This window comes from Ochotona curzoniae, unplaced genomic scaffold (genome assembly GCF_017591425.1).
Source record: "Ochotona curzoniae isolate NIBS_2020 unplaced genomic scaffold, NIBS_Ocur_1.0 scaffold_3890, whole genome shotgun sequence".
Classification (NCBI taxonomy): Eukaryota; Metazoa; Chordata; class Mammalia; order Lagomorpha; family Ochotonidae; genus Ochotona; species Ochotona curzoniae.
Window position 1 is genome coordinate 11,047,562 of NW_024467115.1, and position 21,390 is coordinate 11,068,951.

At 38.3% G+C, this 21,390-nt stretch overlaps 1 protein-coding gene across 1 annotated transcript in view; it reads left to right on the forward strand.

Annotated features, from left to right (window-relative positions):
• LAMA2 (laminin subunit alpha 2) overlaps positions 1-21,390 on the forward strand; it is a 421,382-nt gene that overhangs the window by 286,214 nt on the left and 113,778 nt on the right. The window contains exons 35-40 of the mRNA XM_040965651.1: positions 2,864-2,975; positions 9,021-9,183; positions 10,966-11,176; positions 17,748-17,864; positions 18,393-18,556; positions 19,817-19,955. Coding sequence (XP_040821585.1) covers positions 2,864-2,975; positions 9,021-9,183; positions 10,966-11,176; positions 17,748-17,864; positions 18,393-18,556; positions 19,817-19,955 — 906 coding nt within the window. The remainder of the gene's footprint in view (positions 1-2,863; positions 2,976-9,020; positions 9,184-10,965; positions 11,177-17,747; positions 17,865-18,392; positions 18,557-19,816; positions 19,956-21,390) is intronic.

The window sequence follows — 21,390 nt, forward strand, 5'->3', positions numbered from 1 at the left end:
ATGCTAGTGTTACAAGTGGTGGCTTGACCTGATAATCCATAACACCAGCCCCAACAATAACTTTTTTATATAACTAAATAAGTATTTCTAAAATACATATGCTTCACAGGGAACTGGGACTGAATCTCAAAAGCAGCAGTGAGTTTTACTAAGTAAAAATCAGTTTAGAAGCAATAAACAAGTGGTGCCATCTGCTAAAGGAAACACACAAACCCAGATGGTACCTGAGGAATCGTATTCTAAGAGTGGATGGTTAAATTAAGATCTGATGAATGACAGGAGCTCTGTTTCTGAAAGAATCGAGCAGAAGCTCTTTCTGCACAAAAAGAACACAATACAAAACACACAAAACAAAGAAGAATGTTGCTTAGTTTGTATGCATGAAGGAAGAGAGAGTTAATAATTTTTCAATATCTTAGTGATAATGTTTAAAATTGATTTCTTATGGTATTAGCAGACTCGTTGGCATCTTTAATTAAATAATCAATGCTAAGACTGAAAGCTTTGTGAGTGATGACTCATGCTACCACATAAAGGAGTAAGTTAAAAGTCAGGGAACATGATCTTGATCATCTGGAACTTAAGAGATAATTTATGAATATACATCTATTCTGAAGAATTATATGTTTTCAGCTATTAGTAAGAACATGTAAGAAAATTATTTGGTGGGTCTGGCATGGTAGCCTAGTAACTAAAGTCTTCATCTTGCATGCACCAGAATCCCATATGGGGGCCAGTTCTAATCCTGGCAGGCCTGCTTCCCATTCAGCTCCCGGCCTGTGGCTCGGGAAAGTAGTCAAAGATGGCCTTGAGACCCTACACTCATGTGGAAGAGGCTCTGGGCTCCTGGCTTCAGATAGGCACAGTTTCAGCCCTGTGGCCACTTGGGGAGTGAATCAATTCAGAGAAGATCTTCCTCTCTGTCTCTCCTTCTCTCTGTATATCTGACTTTCTAACAAAAATAGAAATAAATAAATCTTTAAAAAAATATTTGGCAATATTTAAAAAATATTGTCGAGGCAAAAGATAAATTTTAAATTCAAACTGAAGTATGTCTTTTCAGAATAACAGGTAATAATCGAGGTTGGTATCGTTAATTCTTAGGCTAGATCTTAGAACCTGCTGATAATATAGACAGAGTCCTTTACTGTGCTGTTTGTGGCTTACGAATACAGGCATGGTGCCATTGAGTACGATGAAGTCCACACTAGAGAAACATTGAAAGCACTTAGAGTGCCGATAGAGGGAAGTGACCTAACGTGATAAATTTAAGGCACTGTGCTTTTTTTGAATGATTTTTATGAGTGAGTATGTGTGTGTGGGCGCATGTGAAACAATGTTTGGTCAGTCTTGATGGCAAACATGTATATGATACTAAGTTTAGGGAATGATTGCATCAATGTTTGTAGCCATTATGACAAAAGCAGAATTTGAGAAACTTAGAGATTACATGCCTTTATTTCCAAAGAGAATTTTTCAAACGCCTAAAAGTGAAATAATTTCGTTATTAACATCTAGAACAATGAATCCTGAGTATTGTAGTCCCTTGGTGGTAGCTTCCAAATCATTTGTGTATGTCCTAACAACTGCAAAGAGGAAACTTAGAAATTTTCCAGTGGATTCTTCATTCATATTTTATTTCTGGTGACACCACAGCTTGAGAAAATCAGTAGTGATAGTTTATGTACCGTTATGTAAAGCTGCGAAAACTACCATGAATTAAATATTTTGCTGCCACTAGGAAATCATTGATTGCAATACAATACCTGTAGAATCTCTTAGCGTGTTCTTTACAGGCCAGATATTTAATTCTGTTTAAAATCCACTTCTGAATGTAATTAACTATTTGGCCATGCCTAAAATTCAGATAGTCAGGACAAAGCTGTAAGGTATTGAACTCTGACAACTTGAATATTGTTGAAAATTATATTGAAATATTATATCTGTGATTTATGATCTACAGTTAGACTGTTCATTTTTTTATTTTAACACAAGTCATATTTATTAGTATATACATACACATTTAGAAAGGTAAAGTGTGAACCTATTTCAAGATGCTCTATACCTGTAGTATCTTTTAAAGAATTGGGATACACACCGCTTGTATTTGTCTAAGCATGGTGTATGTTAATTGTGAGCACTTGAACTGTATTCTGTTATGTCAAATGGTATTTTCAGTGTGATAAAAGTGATTATATAGAAGCATGCTCCTCGAGAGGCGGAGCTATTTGGGGTTCTCTTTGATTTTGCTGATAATGTGTGGATGTGTGAATAACACCTGTATCCCTGATGATATTATAAGGGAAAAGGTAGCATTTATTTTTCCTTAAACATTTCTTATCTTTAAAGTATTCTAAAACAGGCACTCACTACTGAGTAGCTAAGCATTTCCCTCTTTGTTTCTTTAATTAACGTATTGATCTAAGCCGAGTCTACACGTTCAAGCTGATTGAGACAGACTGTCTGCCTCTCCCTTGAGGTCATCTTTGCACTTCACACTTTTTTTCCAGTAAACAAAATATGGGCAAAACTGTAAAATAAAAGAGGCTGAAAATCCCATTATAGACCTTTGGCAATAATACCTTAAAGATATTTCAAAAATAATTGTGCTTTATTGCTTCTTCTGTGCCATTGTGTATAATGAGAGTTTTAAAAGACCAAATATAGCTCTGTGATTTTCATTTAATAGAAGAAGTAATAAAGTTTAATTGTATACTTGAGCGTGGGGCCTTATTTCCAGTACCTCTGATCAATAATTCATTGATTGTCTTTGGCCCAAAGTAATATTTGAAAGAAAATGTAATAGCTGGCCATGGCTTTGTCATCTCTATTAATTATGATTTTCCAAAATTTGAACCATTAGGCTACCAAAGTAACCGCAGATGGCGAGCAAACTGGACAGGATGCTGAAAGGACCAATGCCAGAGTCAAGTCTTTGGAAGAATTCATCCAGGAGCTGGTCAGGGATGCAGAAGGTATTGGAAAATTCTTACCTTACTATTATTTCTAGCAAAATAAAAACACAAAAATAGATTACATTTGCCTGGAACTTCTCTTGTCACTGACAACATTTCCAAATTCAAATTTTAAAAAGTATTTTAACTAACACATTTAGTATAATATCTGCTTCAACCTATAACCAGCTGTGTGGAATTAATAACATTCTTCTGCGAATTAATGATTACAAGTGTACACTAGCAGACAGTTCTTGAGAAATGACTCTCAGGGTTAACTGGTGGGCAAATTCTGCTTGGCTTTTGCTTATATTCCAACTATTTTAAGACTTTTCGCTAAGCAAACCAGTTTTATTGCATTCAGCACTCTAACTTCTCAAAGTGGTCTATAATGAACTGGCTTTTATTAGAACACCATTTGCTTGCCATTTGGATGCGCGCCTTTGTTACATTGAGTGAGAGAAGTCACAGCAGACACAAGTGTAGGGTGTAAGTAGGAGTCTTGATTAGCCCAGCTTGGTGACAGCAGCTCCCGCTACACTCCAGCAACCACTGTGCTGCATGGCTGAAGTCAGAGGTTTTGAAGCTCCCATTGGTATGTGGCAACTAGGGATTTTTTTCTCAACCCGTTCCATCAGTGGACCACATTCTAATTGGCACATATCGTAAATAATCCAGTCAGATTGGGTATTGTGCATTTTGAATCCAATCAACTTAAATTTAGACTATACTTTAAGGCAGTCAGCCACCAAACATGTTTACATAGAAATAACTGCCATTAGCTATGCTTGAAACTTAGTCAAGGATTTAAAATGGAGTTACATCTGCCTAATGCTCTGGGGGGATATCACCAGGCTGTACCCCATCAGACCGTTACCAGACACATAACCGCTAGCACAAAATTCTCCAGGCTTAACTTTATGGAACCTCTCAATATGATTGGGATTCACAGAAAAATCATCTCTGTGCCAAAATCCATATTAAGCAACTCAGAGAAAATGCTGACATCCTCTAATATCAGAAACAAAATCGTCTTAAGAATAGACATTTTCATTGTTCCTCGGTGTTCTGTATTTTCAATACTTTGCTTTGTGACATAGCTAACTGCATCAGGATGGGGCGTGACCTTCAAGGCTCATCTTCACTGTAATTCATATACCTCCCAGGCCACAAAGAAACAAAAAGTCCTGAAGATCTATCCCTGCAAGTAGCAACAGAGATTTAATCTGAGGCTTGATGTGAAGCACATGTGTCACAGTCTGAAACAAAGGTGACATTTCCTAGGAATATCTCAGTGGATGCCTGGTGGCTGATACCCATCCAGATGAGGGTGTTCTTCCCCAGATACTATTTTTCATTGATGTTACTTGAAAATATCCTAACTTCTCAAAAACAGCAAGAGCAACACCAAAACCCCCTGGGTGTTGGGTGGCTTCACACTGTGTGGGACTCTGAAGGTACTAGTTAGTATTCCAGAAACTTTGTTTCCTTTTATCTAAAATCTCAAACACTCATCACAATGCAACCTGTCCTGGGGCTCCTTCCATTGAAATCAAATGCACTGCCCATGAGAACAAAGGTTAATATTACTTTTATCATGTTCTAGTATCTGCTTACTGTTTTTCCTTCACCATTAGCTCTTCACCTCCTGTCAAAGGGAGGTGCCTATTCATGGTTACACATTTTAATAGATGATACCCCAAAAGCTGGCTGGAGGAGTTTCTGTAGTCACCTGAAAACTGGGTCCACTCACCCAGCATGCAGAGAACCAGTCACTGAAATTGGGTTGGTGGAAGATAGGGAGCATTTACTGCAGAGCGCAGAGCAAGGAACAAGGGCCTATCTTCTAGTTCCTGGGCTTCTCAAAGGGTAAGGGTGAAGACACTTAGGGGTTGAAGTTCAGAAGAGAGGTGGAGGTATATAGCCAGCGTGTGTCCATGTCAGGTTGAACGTGGTGTCCATGGCCATCCTTTAAGATATTGACAATACGGTGTTCTTCATGGAGATTTTATGATGGCTGACTAGGCTCCAGTCACTATGGGGTGGGGCAAGGGAGGTGCTGGGATACACATGCACATGGAAATTATGTCCCAAACCTGGAATTTTCTGAAAAGAAGTCTCTTGGGACAATACCAGTGTCCTAGGTCTTATATATATTGCAGAAGAAAATAGCATCATGCACCTGACAGCTAGAAACTTGTAGAGCCAGCTGTACGACTCCCTGAATTCAGCTTGTTCACTGAAAGTTGATTTACTATCAGAAATACAGAATGCAAATACTTTAAAGCAGACATTTTAAAAATGTATTTGAAATCCAGAGTTACAGACAGGGATGGGGAGATAGATGGAGAGACAGAAAGAGGGACGAAGAGGGGAAGAATAAGAGAGAGAAAAAGGTCTTCCATCCACTGTATCACTCACCAGATTGCCTCAACAGCTAGGGCTGAGCACCACCAAAGCTGGAAGCCAGGAACTTCGTCCAGGTCTCCGACATGGGTGGCAGGGCCCCAAACATGTGGCATCTTCTGTTGTTTTCCCAGGCATATTAATAGGCAGCTGGATCCAAAATGGAACAATCAGGACTTGAACCAATGTTTATATCACATGCCCTTTCTTTCAATCAGCAGCTTTACTTGCTACTCTGCAACATTGGTCTCTGTAGACAATGTTTATTCTAAGGGAGGGAAACTAGGAAACTGAGGCCTAATGATATGTAACACCTGCTTTTATGGCACTCAATTTTAATTACGCTTTGTTTAATAGGAATATTTCCCCAACTCACAAGTGTTAGGGGGCATTGTACAGTCTGTAAAGTTCACATCTCCCCTTCTGGGTACAGAGAGGAAATAAGGTTTAATACAAACTTTAACATTCAAAATCCACGGTCACCATCAAAAAGCTGTTACCTCTTACCAAAGGTGGCTCTCATTCCCTGAATAGTGCATTACTCTGATGGTTCGATTGTGTCATCCAGATGGGCCTCTTCTTTTTCTTTAAGGTTTATTTATTTATATTGGAAAGGCAGATTTACAGAGAGAATGTAAGACTGAGAGAAAGATCTTCTATCCAGTGATTCACTCCCCAAAAGCGGCGATGGCCAGAGCTGAACTGATCTGAAGCCAGGAAGCAGGAGTTTCTTCTAGGTCTGCCACATAAGGGCAGAATCCCAGTGCTTTGGGACACCCTCTACTGCTTTTCCAGGCTACAGCAGGAACCTGGATGAAAGTGGAACAGCTGTGACACAAACCAGCACCCATATGGGATTTGGGCAATTGCAAGGGGAGGATTAACCATTTGAGCCAGGGAGAATGAAAGTAAATCCAAAAGCTTAAGTGACTTGACTTGTCACATCTTTTTTTTTCTCCCTCTCAAAACTAAAACAATGGATCATAATCAATAGAACTTCAGCGTCTTATTTATTGCAGTAAATTGCTGTAACAAAAGTGAATGCTGCAAACTGACCTTTGTCTATTTCATGGTAATTTTGTATTTACATAGTAAAATACTTGGCCTATTTCTCCTTAACAGTCGTAGTCTCTTTATACATAATCAGCTTCTATTCAGTGAAGGCATTTTTATCTCACTATAATTTTGTAATATCTACGATGCTATGTATGAGATCTGATTAGATCATGAATAAATTATATTTTCTTCCATGGATTGTTAGAATTAATGAATGGGACATCATAAACTCATTATTGTTTGTTTCCAGAATCATAACAGGCCTTAGTAACTGCTTGGTTCCCTTCTATCGTGTTTCTCAGGTCACAGTATTCCTCAGATCAATATCTCTCATTTTTTATAAACTTACTCATCAATTTTTTTAAAAAGATTTAATGTGAAAAATAGTTTTGTGTCTTCTGAGGAATAATTTTTATTTTGTTGTTACTCTGTATGTATACTAAAGAGGGGATATATATACCTTTTTAGAGTAAATAACATTTGTCTAAAATGTTTTTTGTCTAAAAATACTCGTAGGTGTTCCAAGATATATATTAACACATACATACAAATGTACATACATAAATGATAAAGCTATAAAAGGTCCAATGTTTTAATTGATGGAAAATGATGGATTCCATCTTAACATGTCATTTCACAGAAGGCAAATTTTCTATCTTCAAATACCAACTTTCTGTGTTTTCCCTAAAGTTTTTAATTTTCAAAAGCAGTGGTATGTCTTCCAAGACTACTTTTCCCTTTGTTTCTGTAAGACATCTTTCTCTTTCCACCAAATTCTTGGCAGAATAGAACATTAATAATATAACACAATGAACATAGTGAGCTCTTGCTCATGTTCTTTGTTTACAAAGTAGTGCCTAGGCTAAAGACATTTGAAATGATTTCTCTTAGAAAAACTCATCAATATATTCATATAATCAAGTAAAAAGAGCCCTGAGAATTGGGAGGTGGCATTTATCAGTTGTTTAAAATCAGCTGTAAAGACAGGCAACACCGAACTCACCACCAAATCTACCACTTTTCTTAAAATCTTAGAAGCAGAAATACTGTGGCGTGCTTCCCACATGATCTGCTGGATCAGGTGACACAATCATTAGTTCATAATCATGCTACTTCCATGACAAATCAGACATGGGTTATTAGCATGTGATATGTCACTGAAAATACTGGTGGGATCTTGGGAAGAGTCCTCGGCTTATGTCCAGATATGACCCTGGACTAAGGACCGCCCTCAGTGGCTTACAACAATATAACATCCAGGCAGTAATTTCTTCTGTACTAGGAATGACTTCATTATTTGTTGCTATGTGACTGAAATTTTTATGCAATGAATAGCTGTCTGTCTTAGTCTATTGTGACCGCTACAACAAAAATTACTGCAACCTTCGTGACTTATAAACAACAGAAATTTCTTTCTCCCATGTCTGGAGATGAAGAAGCACAAGATGAACAGATCTGCTTCATGTGCGTCCCTGTCTGCTTCATCAATGGCTGCCCTCTCACTATAACTTTACACTGTAAAAGGGACAGGGGATGTCTCGGACTCCCTCTGCATAAGGACGCTGATCTCAATCCCACCTCAAGATCTCATCTAGTCTCACAGGCCATCCCTTCAAATACCTTCACATTAAGTTTCAGAATCGGAGTGACTGGTTCAAGTCCTGCCTGCTTGGCTTTCTACCCAGCTTCAGTCTGCTGTATATTCTGGAAAGAAAATAGGACCCAGAAGGAGTTCCAGCTTTGGCCCACGTCTGCTCCTCTCTCTTTGTAACTGGATTTCAACTTACTAAATGAATGCTCCATAGAACATACTTTAAGAAACTTTAAGCTAGGAGTAGGACTGCATAAATGTTTCAATTCACCAGTTTTTTAGACTTTTATTTGACATAAGAATTCTTTTTCCAAATGAAATTTTGCACCGAACACCACCTATAAAACAAGTTCCTGGCAGAACAGACATCTGTAAAATACCTGAAGCACCTGGAGAATCCTAATATTCCAAGGAGCACAGCTTGAAGCCCCATTTAATGCATAGTAAACACGGACTCTCACGATGGATGTAACTGCTGGAAGGTACCTTTCAGGCCTAAACTATGACCCTTGTCCCCGCATCAGTGCTCCATTGCTTACTGCCTAAAGAAAAAAATGAGCACTAGACAACCGTGTGGAAATGCATGGCACATTCATTTTCAGAGATCTCCTGGCTGATGGTATTTCTATACGCAGTATTTTTTAACTGACTATGACTGTCTTATCTGCAGTGTGGAGCTTGTGTTTTCAGCTGCTTAGGGTTCTGCTACAATTCACATGTTTACCTGTTACCTGAAGAGGTTTAACTTACTTCTTCATTTGTATTTCTTCCTTTGTAGCAACACCAGGTTTTAATTACCATACCCTGGAAAAGATACATAATACAGACAGTCATATCACATTTCGCCGTGTGTTTCCAGGCCCTGTATTAACTGGCTTTCTCTTTCCCAGCAGGAACACCCATGGCCAATCGCATTTCATCTGGGGATGGTGGTGAAGAGCAGATGTTGAATGTCATTTTTGCATGTGCCATTTTGGTTTACTGATTTACACAATTTGTCTTACCCCCTGCAGCTGTAAATGAAAAAGCTGTAAAGCTTAATGAAACTCTAGGAACTCAAGACAAGGGCTTTGAGAGACATTTGCCAGAACTTCAGAAGGAGATTGATCACATGATGAAAGAACTGAGGAGGAAAAATCTAGAAACGCAGAAGGAAGTTGCTGAAGATGAGTTGGTGTGAGTACGTGCTCTGTGACACTTTCATATCTACACCTCCTTTACACACAGGAGCAGAAAAAAACTTTGTTTTTCTGTGCTGAAGAATGTTTTTTGCTCTTTCATTTGGTTCCTATTCATGCTTCACCTTGACGTTAAATGAATTAAAAGCTTTTTATGATCCTTTCTATAAACAGACCAATGGATTTGTTTTGTACATTGCCTGTAACAGAACATTTTAGAATCCCAGTGTCCTTTTCTTTTAACAACAGCTCTTTCAGATAAATACAGTAATGACCTTCCCAGGTCATCCTGTACACTTAGTCATCTTACAAAATGCTGAAGAATCAAGGGGGAAATATCCAGTATTTTCAAATAATGGTTGGGAATTTGAGGTTTGGGAAAGGTAATAATGATATTTTCAATGACAGTGGGATTGTAGTGATCTCACAACCAATCAAATCAATACATTTATACATTTAGAGCTAAGTTAAACATGATGATCTTATTAGTAATTAAATAACATCATACGCCAGCAATGTGACAAACATCTGAGATTTTCAACTTTAAAGATTTATTTTCCTGAGTGCCAGTGCAGTGATGAAACAGGCTAATTTTCTACTTGAAGTGTCAAGCATCCCATAATAGCATAAGTTACTATTTGAGCTGCTCCACTTGCCTGGAAAACAGTGGAGGGTGGCTCAAATCCTTGTACCCGTGTAACCATTTTGGGGACTTGAAAAGAAGCTAAGCCTACTGACTGAAACACTCATTTGGCAACTTCAGTCATTTGTGGAGGGAACAAAGGATTTATTTACTTGAAAGGCAGAACGACAGAGACATGAGGGAGAAAATAAAGAAAAAGAGATTCATCCAGCTACTGATTCACTCTCAAAGTGATCGCAACAGCTAGGGCAGGCCACAACCTGGAACCAGAAATTCCATCCAGGTCTCCCATGAGTATGGCAGGGGCCCAAGAACTGAGTCCTCTTCTGTCTTCCCAGGCATAATAGCTAGTAAATGGGATCACAGATGGAGCAGCCAGGATTCAAAGCAGTGCCTCAGTATGGGGTGCTCCTATCACAGGCAGTGTCTCAAACTGCTGTGCCACAACTAACCATCTCCCATATTTGAGAACTTTCAGGAATATAATTGTTAGGCTCCTTCCTGAACGTACTGAATGGGGGAACTTTGAGGATATGTGATAGCACTCTATGTGTTAAAAAGCCCATGGGGGAGGTTGATACATTCTAGCTGTTGAATCACTGCTTCTCAAATATGTAGCCCTGTTAAGAACTCAGGTGTCATTCCTTAAGCAATGTAGGTATAATAAGCAAGAATCACTCAGAAGAAAAAATGGAAAATTAGGTCAAAATGACAGCATTTCACTAGCACAGCAATTACACAGAGTTCTGTTTGCTGTTCCTGAGCAGGCATCAATTTTCTTTCTGTCCATTCAAAGTAATAGAGAGAATGTCTCATGATGATGAAACACAAGCTTTACTTTGTTCTGGTTTGCGAAATGAATCATAAAACTGATTTCATCAGTGAGTAGAGTGTAGCATAGGAGACTCCAGTGGAAAAGATAATCTCACTTAAAAAAATGTGACATTTCAGTTTAATTTTGATGATAAGTAATCTTGCCACTGTCAGGAACATTTTTTTTTCCATTTCACTTAGTACATAGTAACTGTGCCTGAATAATTCTTATGTTTTCATTCTTCACGTATTAGTGACTGCTTACAAAGTAAATAATCACACAGCTATGGCATGGGTTTACAGCCTGTGTTTGGGTGGTTCCAGGGCTGCAGAGTCCCTCCTGCAGAAAGTGAACAAGCTGTTGGCAGAAGCCCGGGGGAAGAATGAAAAAATGGAGAAGGACCTTCGTGAGACACTGGCAGATTACAAAAACAAAGTTGATGATGCTTGGGAGCTCCTAGCAGAAGCCACCAATAAAATCAGAGAAGCTGATCGCTTATCTACTGCAAACCAAAGAAACATGACTGCTTTGGAGGTGAGCCCTGGGTGAACGTTCACCATAGGCTTGGGGAGTAGGGGTCAGTGGCCATACTGGGGGCAACTGGAAAGGTCAAGTGGATGTACAATTTCAAAGGTCAAGGATAGAAACTTGGGAGAATTATGAGAATAAAGAATACTCATTTGAGGAGGCATGGTTTTTAATTACTTTAATACAAGAATCAAATAAAATGTAAGTCACTTAAAGTATTGATTATTTTCTTAAGAAAATACAATGGGGAAAAATGCGCACTGCTGGGAGTCAGAAGACTGATTTCAATGATAGCTGTGCCACTAACTAGAATTCCCAGCTATGTCAATACTGCCTTTAAAGTATAGATGCCCCAACTCTGTAATGAATGGCCTGTATTACTGTATATCTTGGTCATCTGTAAGAGTTAGCACGTGATTTTGCAATTCCTCTAGCACAATCCACTAATGTGTTCATAATCTGGCTGCTAAAAACCATAAAAGTTCTCCATGTGTTGAAGTGACATCTGAATTCATGAGAAATTGAAAGGTGAGCTCTGAGAAAATGTTAGTCCCTTTTTCTGTGCAATGTGTAATATGTAGATGACATTTCAAAAGAGACCAATGTGGATGGATCAAGACTGGTTTATTTTGCCTTCCTTTCTGCCATGGACTGGAGTTACTTCCTATTAAGAACTTACGGGAAGGAAAAGGGGTTTTGTGCCACAATGGGGCTACCTGAATCTCCTGTTGGACTGCCTGGCTTTCAGATCCAGCTGTGCCTCTGGTTCAGGCTTTCAGATCCAGCTGTGCCTCTGGTTCAGGCTTCCTGTTAATGCACACCCTGCGAGGGAGCAGGTTGTTGTGTCCCTACCATATGGAAAAGGAACCAGTAGATGGGAGGTTTTTTTTATTTCCCTTTCACTTCTTGTCACTTCCTTCTCAATCTAAGCATGTATGGACTATGACTAAACTCATCACTTCCGGTGGCACATGCCTGAATTGGCATTTAAAGAACTTTATCCATAGAGACTAACCTTCCTTTGCTTTTTTCAAAGGGTCTGACTCCAGCAGGTGCAAAAAGAGTGACAAACCTATATTCTCCTCTAACATATAATTTCATCTTCAGTGGTGGCACTTTGCTCTATAGAATGCTCTAAAAATGATTGTTGAATGATAATGGCAGTTGGATAGAATAAGTTAGGATTTTTCTGTTTCACCATTTATTTTCATTTTCCTTTGAATAAGTAGCGAAGGATGCATTAAATGTTTTTTGTTTGTTTTGTTTTGTTTTTTGCTTTTAAATTCCACATTGCTCTTCTGCAATTTAGCCTTGTCATTCTGGTAATAACCTGACAAGGCTCACTTTTGTCCTAACTAATGTATCTAATCTGAACCAATTCGGAACCTTCTGACATGCCAGTAATATTCAAGAAAAAGCACCATCTGGAGAGGCAGGAACCTGAGCTGCTGTCCCATTCCAGGCTGCAGTGTGATTCATCCTCCTCTGCATCAGTTGTGTAACTTACCTGGAGGTGCTCCACTCCATTTTATGGCGACAGTTTAAGAAATTAAAATTACCTGTGTGGAAAATGTAATGAGCATTTGAGAAGTATTTCAAGAAGAGTTATAGTCACCCAGTAAATGGTGCTTCCAGCCACTGCTTCCTTTTTGTGATGTTTGAAACCAGGAGCCATCATTTTTGGGTGCCCCTGCAGATGCCAGAAGCTTGTTTATTCAATGCTAAGTTCTAAGTAGTCCTCTCTATATTCTCATTTTATAAGCCAACCTTAACTAGAGGGTCATTTGAAAGATATATTGCATCTAATAAACTCACTAATCTAACATGAATAGGCACAAATTAAGATTGTTTGAGTCCACTGATTCTGATTTCAGACAAGCTGTTTTGTTAAACAGATCCCATGTGTTTCCTTCCTTCCAAGGTCTGCATAGGCTTTTCTGGGGTGTGACCCACAATCTGTGTCCAAAGACTGGGTTAATTAATTCCCACCAAGGATTGAGAACAACTGAAGCATCTGATGATTCCATTGTACCTGTACACAAAAAGATCATATAAAGAATTTTCCCCATCTAGCTCCCTGCTTGTGGTCTGGGAAGGCAATTGAGGACAACCCAAAGCCTTGCAACCCTGTATCCAAATGGGAGATCCGGAAAGAAGTTCCTGGCTCCTGGCTTTGGATTGGCACAGCACCGACCATTGTGGCCACTTGAGGAGTGACTCAATGGACTGAAGATCTTCCTCTCTGTCTTTCCCCCTATCGGTATATCTGACTTTGCAATAAATCTTTTTTAAAAGTATATATAATATATAATATATAATACATAATATATAATATAATATATAATATATATATTAGGGATGCAAGCATGTGAGTTTTATTAAACACATTATATTCAGGGGTAGGAGTTCACTGCAGCAAGTGGAGTCACCACTTGGTGTGTCCTCTTCTCATATTGAGTGCTTAGTTCAAGTCCCAGCTACTCCTCTTCCAATCCAACATTCTGCTATTGCTCATCCTGAGAGGCAGCAGATCTGTGGCTCAGGTGTTTGAAGTCCTGCCACCCAAATGGGAGACTTGAATTGAGTTTCCAGCCTTTTTTTTTTAAGATTTATTTATGTATTGGAAAGTCAGATATACAGAGAGGAAGAGAGACAGAGAGGAACATCTTCCCTCCGATGATTCACTCCCCAAGTGAGTGCAACGGCCGATGCTATGCCGATCCGAAGCCAGGAGCCTCTTCTGGGTCTCCCACGTGGGTGCAGGGTCCCAAAGCTTTGGGCCGTCCTCGACTGCTTTCCCAGGCCACAAGCAGGGAGCTGGATGAGAAGCAGGGCTGCTGGGATTAGAACCAGCGTCCATTTGGGATCCCAGGGCGTTCAAGGCAAGGACTTTAGCTGCTAGGCCACACCGCCGGGCCTGAGTTCCCAGCCTTTTGAAAAAAATAAAAATTGAAGTTGCTAAACCTAAGAAATGAATGTATCCGACTTCATATCACTTGCTTCTTAGTCAAGACCCTCAGTGTCATCTGAAAACTTGCTAAATGCCAAGTCTCAATCCCTACCCCAGGTCTGTTAACTCCACAACCCTGAGACTGGGGCCCAGCAATCTGTGTGTTAAAATCTCTCCAGTGCATCAGGTATAAACTTGAAGATCAGCACCTGTACCTGAATTTGAGTGTTTAGGTTGAACTCTTACCATGACATACACTTTACAATCCTCGATATAATGTACAAAACAGCATGTCTGATAGCTTCAAATGCTTCATGTTTAGTGAAAAATGTACACACAGAAGCCACTCTGTGTGCTGTAGGAATTAACACACTGGAGACGCAAAAGAGGAGCTCCAAACATCTGCTGGGACTTTGGAAGGGCTTAATACAAGCCCTGATGCTAGGTCTAGTAGGGGAAACACTAATTAATAGAAAAGAAAGAGCATTTCAGATATAAGAAAAATATATATGCAAAAGCATGTAGAAAAAGAAGATAATTGGAGAAAATTCAAAGGGTTGATAGTAGTGGAATGAAGACTGCACATCAATGAGCAGCCAAAGGGACAATCAGAGGGTCCAGAGCCTGGGTTTTCACAGAACTGCGATGCAATGGACTAAAGGACTTGGTTTTTTTTTTTAAAGATTTATTTTTATTATTTTTTCATTGGAAAGGCGGATATACAGAGAGGAGAGACAGAGAGGAAGATCTTCCATCCGATGATTCACTCCCCAAGTGAGCGCAATGGCCGATACTATGCCGATCCCGAAGCCAGGAGCCTCTTCTGGGTCTCCCACGCAGGTGCAGGTTCCCAAAGCTTTGGGCTGTCCTCGTCTGCCTTCCCAGGCCACAGGCAGGGAGCTGGAAGGGAAGCGGGGCTGCCGGGATAGAACTGGCGCCCATATGGGATCCCGGGCGTGGTAGGCGAGGACCTTAACCACTTGCGCCATCGTGCCGGGCCCAAAAGGACTTGGTTTTACCCTGCAAACTATATAAAGAAATTTAGATATTATACTTGAGGACTAAAATATGGGTTTGTGGAAATTTATGAGTGCTTTTTTCTTTTTTTTTGTAAATTGGAGTATTGGTTTTACTTTGGAAATTAGAAACACTACATTAGGAAAGCTGGTGGGATGATATGCAAATGTTGGTCAGGTATCGCCCATATCAAGGTACTGTTGCTAACCAGGTTGTTTTAGGTTGAAGAGAAATGATTCCTGTATCTAATGCTGAGATAGTAAATATCTGGAGAGTTGGTGAAAGACTCACAAAATGACTACATCAAACCAGAAATTGGAAGAAATTGATTAAAGGGAAGCCCAACATTATGACAAAAACAGAGGTGTGGTATTTTCAGGGTTCTAGGATAGATCAGATGGGACAACCACACCTGTTCAAATCCTGAAGTTTTTTTTAGCATAAAATGGCTCCAGAAATGGAATTCAAATGCGATTATTCAATGTCACCTAATAGCAGTAAACAGGCATTTTCAGTGATGACGATGAGTCAGAAGGCAGTGAGGGATCTGATAGACTGAAAAGGTAGCAATGAACAATTCGCCGAAGCAAAGGACGCATGTGAAACCATTTGTCCCAGTGTCTACCATGTGAGCTTGCCTGGAGAGGAACTACAAAGAGAGTTGGTTGCTACATGCAGAATACACAGGAAGTTTGCTATTGCACGATCCTGAACATTTGTTGCTCATCTTCCTGCACACTCACAAAATAGAAAAGATGTTCAACTCAAAGAGCTTGGGAATGAAAAAAGACAAATTAATTAGAAGCCAGGAATACAAATGTCGTCAACCTTGATATTCAAACAGAATGATGAACAACAAGGCTCGTGGCATATTTTGAAGAGGAAATCTGTACATGGGCCTTACTCTTTCTTCTTCAGATCACTTCAAAGCCCTGTTTCAAGTGTTTCACATGCGAAAACATTATACATACATTCCCTCTATTTATTTTTTAGCATTCATTTATCGTTACTTAAAAAAAATGTATGATGCATTCATTCCCTATTCAGCTTCTCCCTCTTTCAAATAATCCAAAAAAGCAGATCTTCCAGACTATAGCCACAGAGCCTGTAACAGAATCTTCCACAAAGGGAAAACAGACTATTTTCCCAATAAAAAGTAGTGAGGACGCTTGAGGTACAAGTATTGTTTTTCTCTTAATTTGGTGTTAATTACCAGTGATTTTAATGACGAAGTAATTGTGTACTCATGCTCTTCTTATATCGTACATATACTATATAGTATATGTAGTATAAATGTTGTATGATTATTATAATTAAATGCTTAAGAAAAAGAAAACGTTAAGCCTATATAAAAGTTTTCTTTAAACATTTGTTCATGTTTGGTACCTCCAAATCAGTGTCACTCCTTGTTTCAAAGCTAGATTCCATCAATGTCCAATCTGAAATTAGCCACTTCTAAAATCCTTTTAATCTTTCAATCATCATTCCTATTTTATTGTGATGAAGAGCAGTTTTGATCTTTGCATGACAATTGCCTCCTTCCTTGATGTAATTTCATTGGAACTTTACAAAGGAGTCTCATTACTTTCTTGAAATCAAAACAGTTATAACTTCACTTAACACACATATTCTCTCTTCCCTTGGTGCCACATTTTAAGTTATCTTGATTCATTAATAAGAACAAGCCCTATTAGAGGAAATAATCTTGGAATTCTTATACATGATATACTTTTTAATCACTTCATGTAGCAGCTAAGGGCTAAAATTGGCTGTGTTTTAAAAGAACTTCAAACCCTTGAAAAATATGACATTAAAATGAAAGATTTAGGAGATGTCCCTACCTTAGTTGTCTGTGAAAAGAGAGTTACATGTCAGAATATTCCCTGAAATAATCAGCAATGGAGTAGTGGAGGGACACATCCATTGATGCGCTTTCTTTTCATTTATTAATTCAATTAAAAACTTCAGGGTTTTACATGCCCAGTGATAGAAAACACAGCTTTAATATTGTGGTGAGACCAGGAATGAATTCGTAGAGTTTTGAACGAAGCTATGAGTTTCAATGACGTTGTCTGCTCCCTCCTGGAAAAGCAGTCCATTCTGCTTACTCTTCCCTGGGAGATTTTTTTTCCTTTTTCTTGAAAAACACTTCATCTAAATTTTCATAAAACTCCCACTTCTTTGACTCTCATAGAACTTCTGTAGGATAAACTTCTATTTATATTCATGAACTACTCATTTGTTTATAGATTCTGGAACTCAATATGTAATTCCTGTGTATTTCAGCATGCAATATAGCTCAGCACTTAAATTTTAGTTAAAAGAGATATTCCACTTTGTTTTAAAAATGAGTTCAATTCCTCACCTGCTGCCCTATGACTTTTCTTCACTTAGATCACTTTTTCACAATAGAAAAGTGAAATTACCTGTGCAGATCTCTAAATAGAATAACTTTTAGTACTTAACATCATTCTCATCTAGCCAGACTGTCAACCTGAAATAAAGTCAATGGGAAAATTTTATTCAGACAGCTCAGGAATGTAAAGAATACAGAACTGGAAAGATTTTACTCAAATGATATTTTGATGTTTTGTCCCTCCTGTATTTCAGAAAAAGAAGGAGGCTGTTGAGAGTGGTAAACGACAAATTGAGAACACTTTAAAAGAGAGTAATGACATCCTCAATGAAGCCAGCCAACTTGCAGATGAAATCAACTCAGTTATAGAAGTGAGTATTTGACAAACCCTAGGTTAACATAAGCCATTATGGCATAGGCTCGCCCAAAGAAGAAATCAATCAAATATTCCATATCACAAGCAAATGTCAGTATTTCCTTATTTGAAATTAGTTGGCATTATTTTGTGACCATATATTTCTGTTGAAAACAATTAGAACATCACATTGTTCTAATTCTCATTTGAGAAATGTTAATTTAAAAATACTGTTAACATGCTTCTAGAACATTACACAGAGTGATATATGGTAATAAAAATGTTAATGTGATAAGATCATAATGATTATCATTTGTCCATTTATTCCAATCCATTAACATTTTAAAAAATAGTTTCTTCTTGGTATATGTTGGTTTCATAAAGTTCCTAGTATCATTCATTAGGTGATATGTTTTATTCTCTTTTTATGATAATAAATTTGAAATTTCATGAAACACTAAGTGTGTGAAATTATGTCTGATAGAAAAATTAGTAGAGCCTTGGATGGAATTGTTTAAAATGCCCTCTCTTTTTCATATATCAGTATGTTGAAGACATTCAAACCAAATTGCCTCCAATGTCTGAGGAGCTCACAAATAAAGTAGATGAACTCTCCCAGGAAATCAAGGACAAGAATCTTGCTGATAAGGTGTCCCAGGCCGAGAGTCATGCAGCCCAGTTGAACGACTCATCTGCCATCCTTGATGGGTATGTCTTTTGTCATTGGAAATGTCTATGTGTCTTGATGCTTGTCCCAAAGTTTGCACAGGCAGAAATGTGGGGAGTTATTTCCAGATATTAATTGTAATTATGAATACATGAGTTTCATGGCTTCTCTGTAAAAAAGCCTGATTAGGAGGGTTTTGGAAAATCTATGGGATCAGCATCAAAAGTCCAAATTAACTTTGGATTAAAATATGGCGAGGTAGGAAACTAACATATTCCTAGGGATACACTTAGAAAAATTAGTTTCCGTTCTTTATTGGAAAGGATAGCAATTGCTTTATTAGCATTTTAAATACTAATATATAAACACACAAACTATTTCAAATTTCAATATCACATTTCTAATATAACTCAAAAATATTATTTAAAGGGTTGTTTTTCATAAAGTATCCTCATGTATAGTTTAAATTCATATGGCCATTGCAAACTGTGGTAAGACATTCGAATCTCCCTGTCAAATAACAGCTTGCTGTAACTGGGATTGCTCCATAGTTTATGGAAAAGGGGGCAGGAAGTAAAGCTGTATTTTACCTTTTAATAGCTTTGTAAGTATGAGTACCATGCTTCCTCTGTATTTTCTGGACCCATCATACTGCAGACAGTTACTACTAGTTCCAGTAATGATTTTCCTAAATAAATCTATATTTAACATGTTTTATACACAAAGCTATGTATTTAATACTCGTTGATACAAAAGAAGTTCTTAAATACCCTGAGACAAACTATTTTATAACCAACTTACAAAGGTAGAATTAAAGGTGACAGATTCCACAGTAAGCCAGGCATCAGTGATCTGTGCTTCAAGTCCTTAATTAAGTATTGGTCATGTAGCAGAAATAAGCCACTCAACCATCTGAGAGTCATGTGTCTTTGCTATAAAAAGTGTACCACCCCAGGATATTCTGGGAGGTTGATTCCAGTCATGTGATACAAGTGTTCCAAAACCAATAGTATACATCACAAATATTGCAGAGGATTTTTTCCACTGAACATACCTACTTGATACACTTGGATGAAAGGGGTTTTGAGGATGTTGTGGGCATTAAATGTATGCTGCTAGAATTTTCTAGAAGAGTTATTTAGGAATGTTAATTTGAGTTCCAACAGCAAAATAGATAAAGTTGGTATTTCAGTGTGATTTGGAATTATCACAGGCATGTTGACATGGTCATTTGGGATCTATTTTTGTCATGACTTCGATATTCTGTCTTTACATAGTAACTACTTTGACTTCCCCAACAGGATCCTCGATGAGGCTAAAAACATCTCCTTCAATGCCACTGCAGCCTTCAAAGCGTACAGCAATATCAAGGACTACATTGATGAGGCTGAGAAAGTTGCTAAAGAAGCCAAAGAGCTTGCACAGGAAGCTGCAGCACTGGTAAGAAACAAACTGCATCACGTACTGAGAATGGAGGTCAACCTCTCTGAACAAGTTGCTAAATTAAACTTTGCAGATTCATATGAGCTCTGGAAAATGCCAATAAATCAAAAGAGTCACTTTGAATTATTTTTGAATACCCTTTTAAAATTTAACCCAAAGAAAATGCTCAATATTCTATAATCTATAATCACAAAACTCTTTTCTGAGTCACTGATCAAACAAATTGTGAGTAAACCTTAATAATATTACCCACTGTCCTTAACATCTCATAGCACTGTAGAATTTAAAGGGTTCAGTTTCAACAGTTACTCCTTTTGCTTCTCATAGAATCTACCAAAGACTTCAGAATTCAAGGGGAAGGGGAGTGAGTGAACATTTGTCCATGAATTAAATATACATAAACAATAGAGTTAAATATTTTCTTTGTGTTGGTCTTGAACAAAAATGCTTTCAGGGATCTCAGAGACAGAAGCTTTATCTGTGTTTTCCACTTGGGGCAAGGGCCCAATCTCTTGGGTCATCTGTGCCTTTCCAGGAGCATTAGCAGAGAGTTGGTTCAGAAATGGAGCAACAGACATGAACATGTGGCCGTACTGGATGCTACTTTTGAAGGCAGCCACCTCATTATCTACACCACAATACTGGACCCCCATTATCCTTTCAATTTGAATTTAATTTTAACATCTAAACTAAGGGTTTTTTTTTTAAACCTATATTCGTCAGATAGCTTTGCATTTTAAAATTCCTAATTTCTAAATTCACCGTTTTCATCTACCCTATGCTTTATTACATGTTAATTTCAATATCTAATGGTGCCTGGCAAAAAGATTTTATGATTGAGGGAATTGATGAATTAATTTTATTATAATTGTTATCTTTTATAACTAGATTAATATTTTGCACCAAAGAAAATCGTTTCTCTTTGAAGATTTATTTATTTGTTTTGGAAAGGCAGATTTAGAGCGGGAAGGAGATACAGAGAAAAGAATCTTCCATCTGCTGGTTCACTCCCCAAATGGCCACAGTGACCGGAGCTGAGCCAATTTGAAGCCAGGAGCCTCTTCTGGGTCTCCCACATGGATGAAGGGTGCGCAGGCTTGGACAATCCTCTACTGCTTTCCTAGGCCACAAGCAGACAGCCGGTTGGGAATTGGAGTAGCTGGGACACAAACTGGTACCAATATGGGATCCTGGTGCATGCCAGGTGAAGACTTGCCCTATGAGTCATTGCATCTGGCCCACCAAAGAAAATCTTGATATTGTTTCATTATAAGTTACTTCTAATATTTTAGATTAATAATTGTTTATTTTTACCCACATCTAATATTACTACATTATGCTTAGAAACACTTGTTTTATGCCACAGTGAAATGTACATTTATTTCTCCTTACCACCAGTGCTCACCATGATTCATCAGGCTTGGTGAAGCAT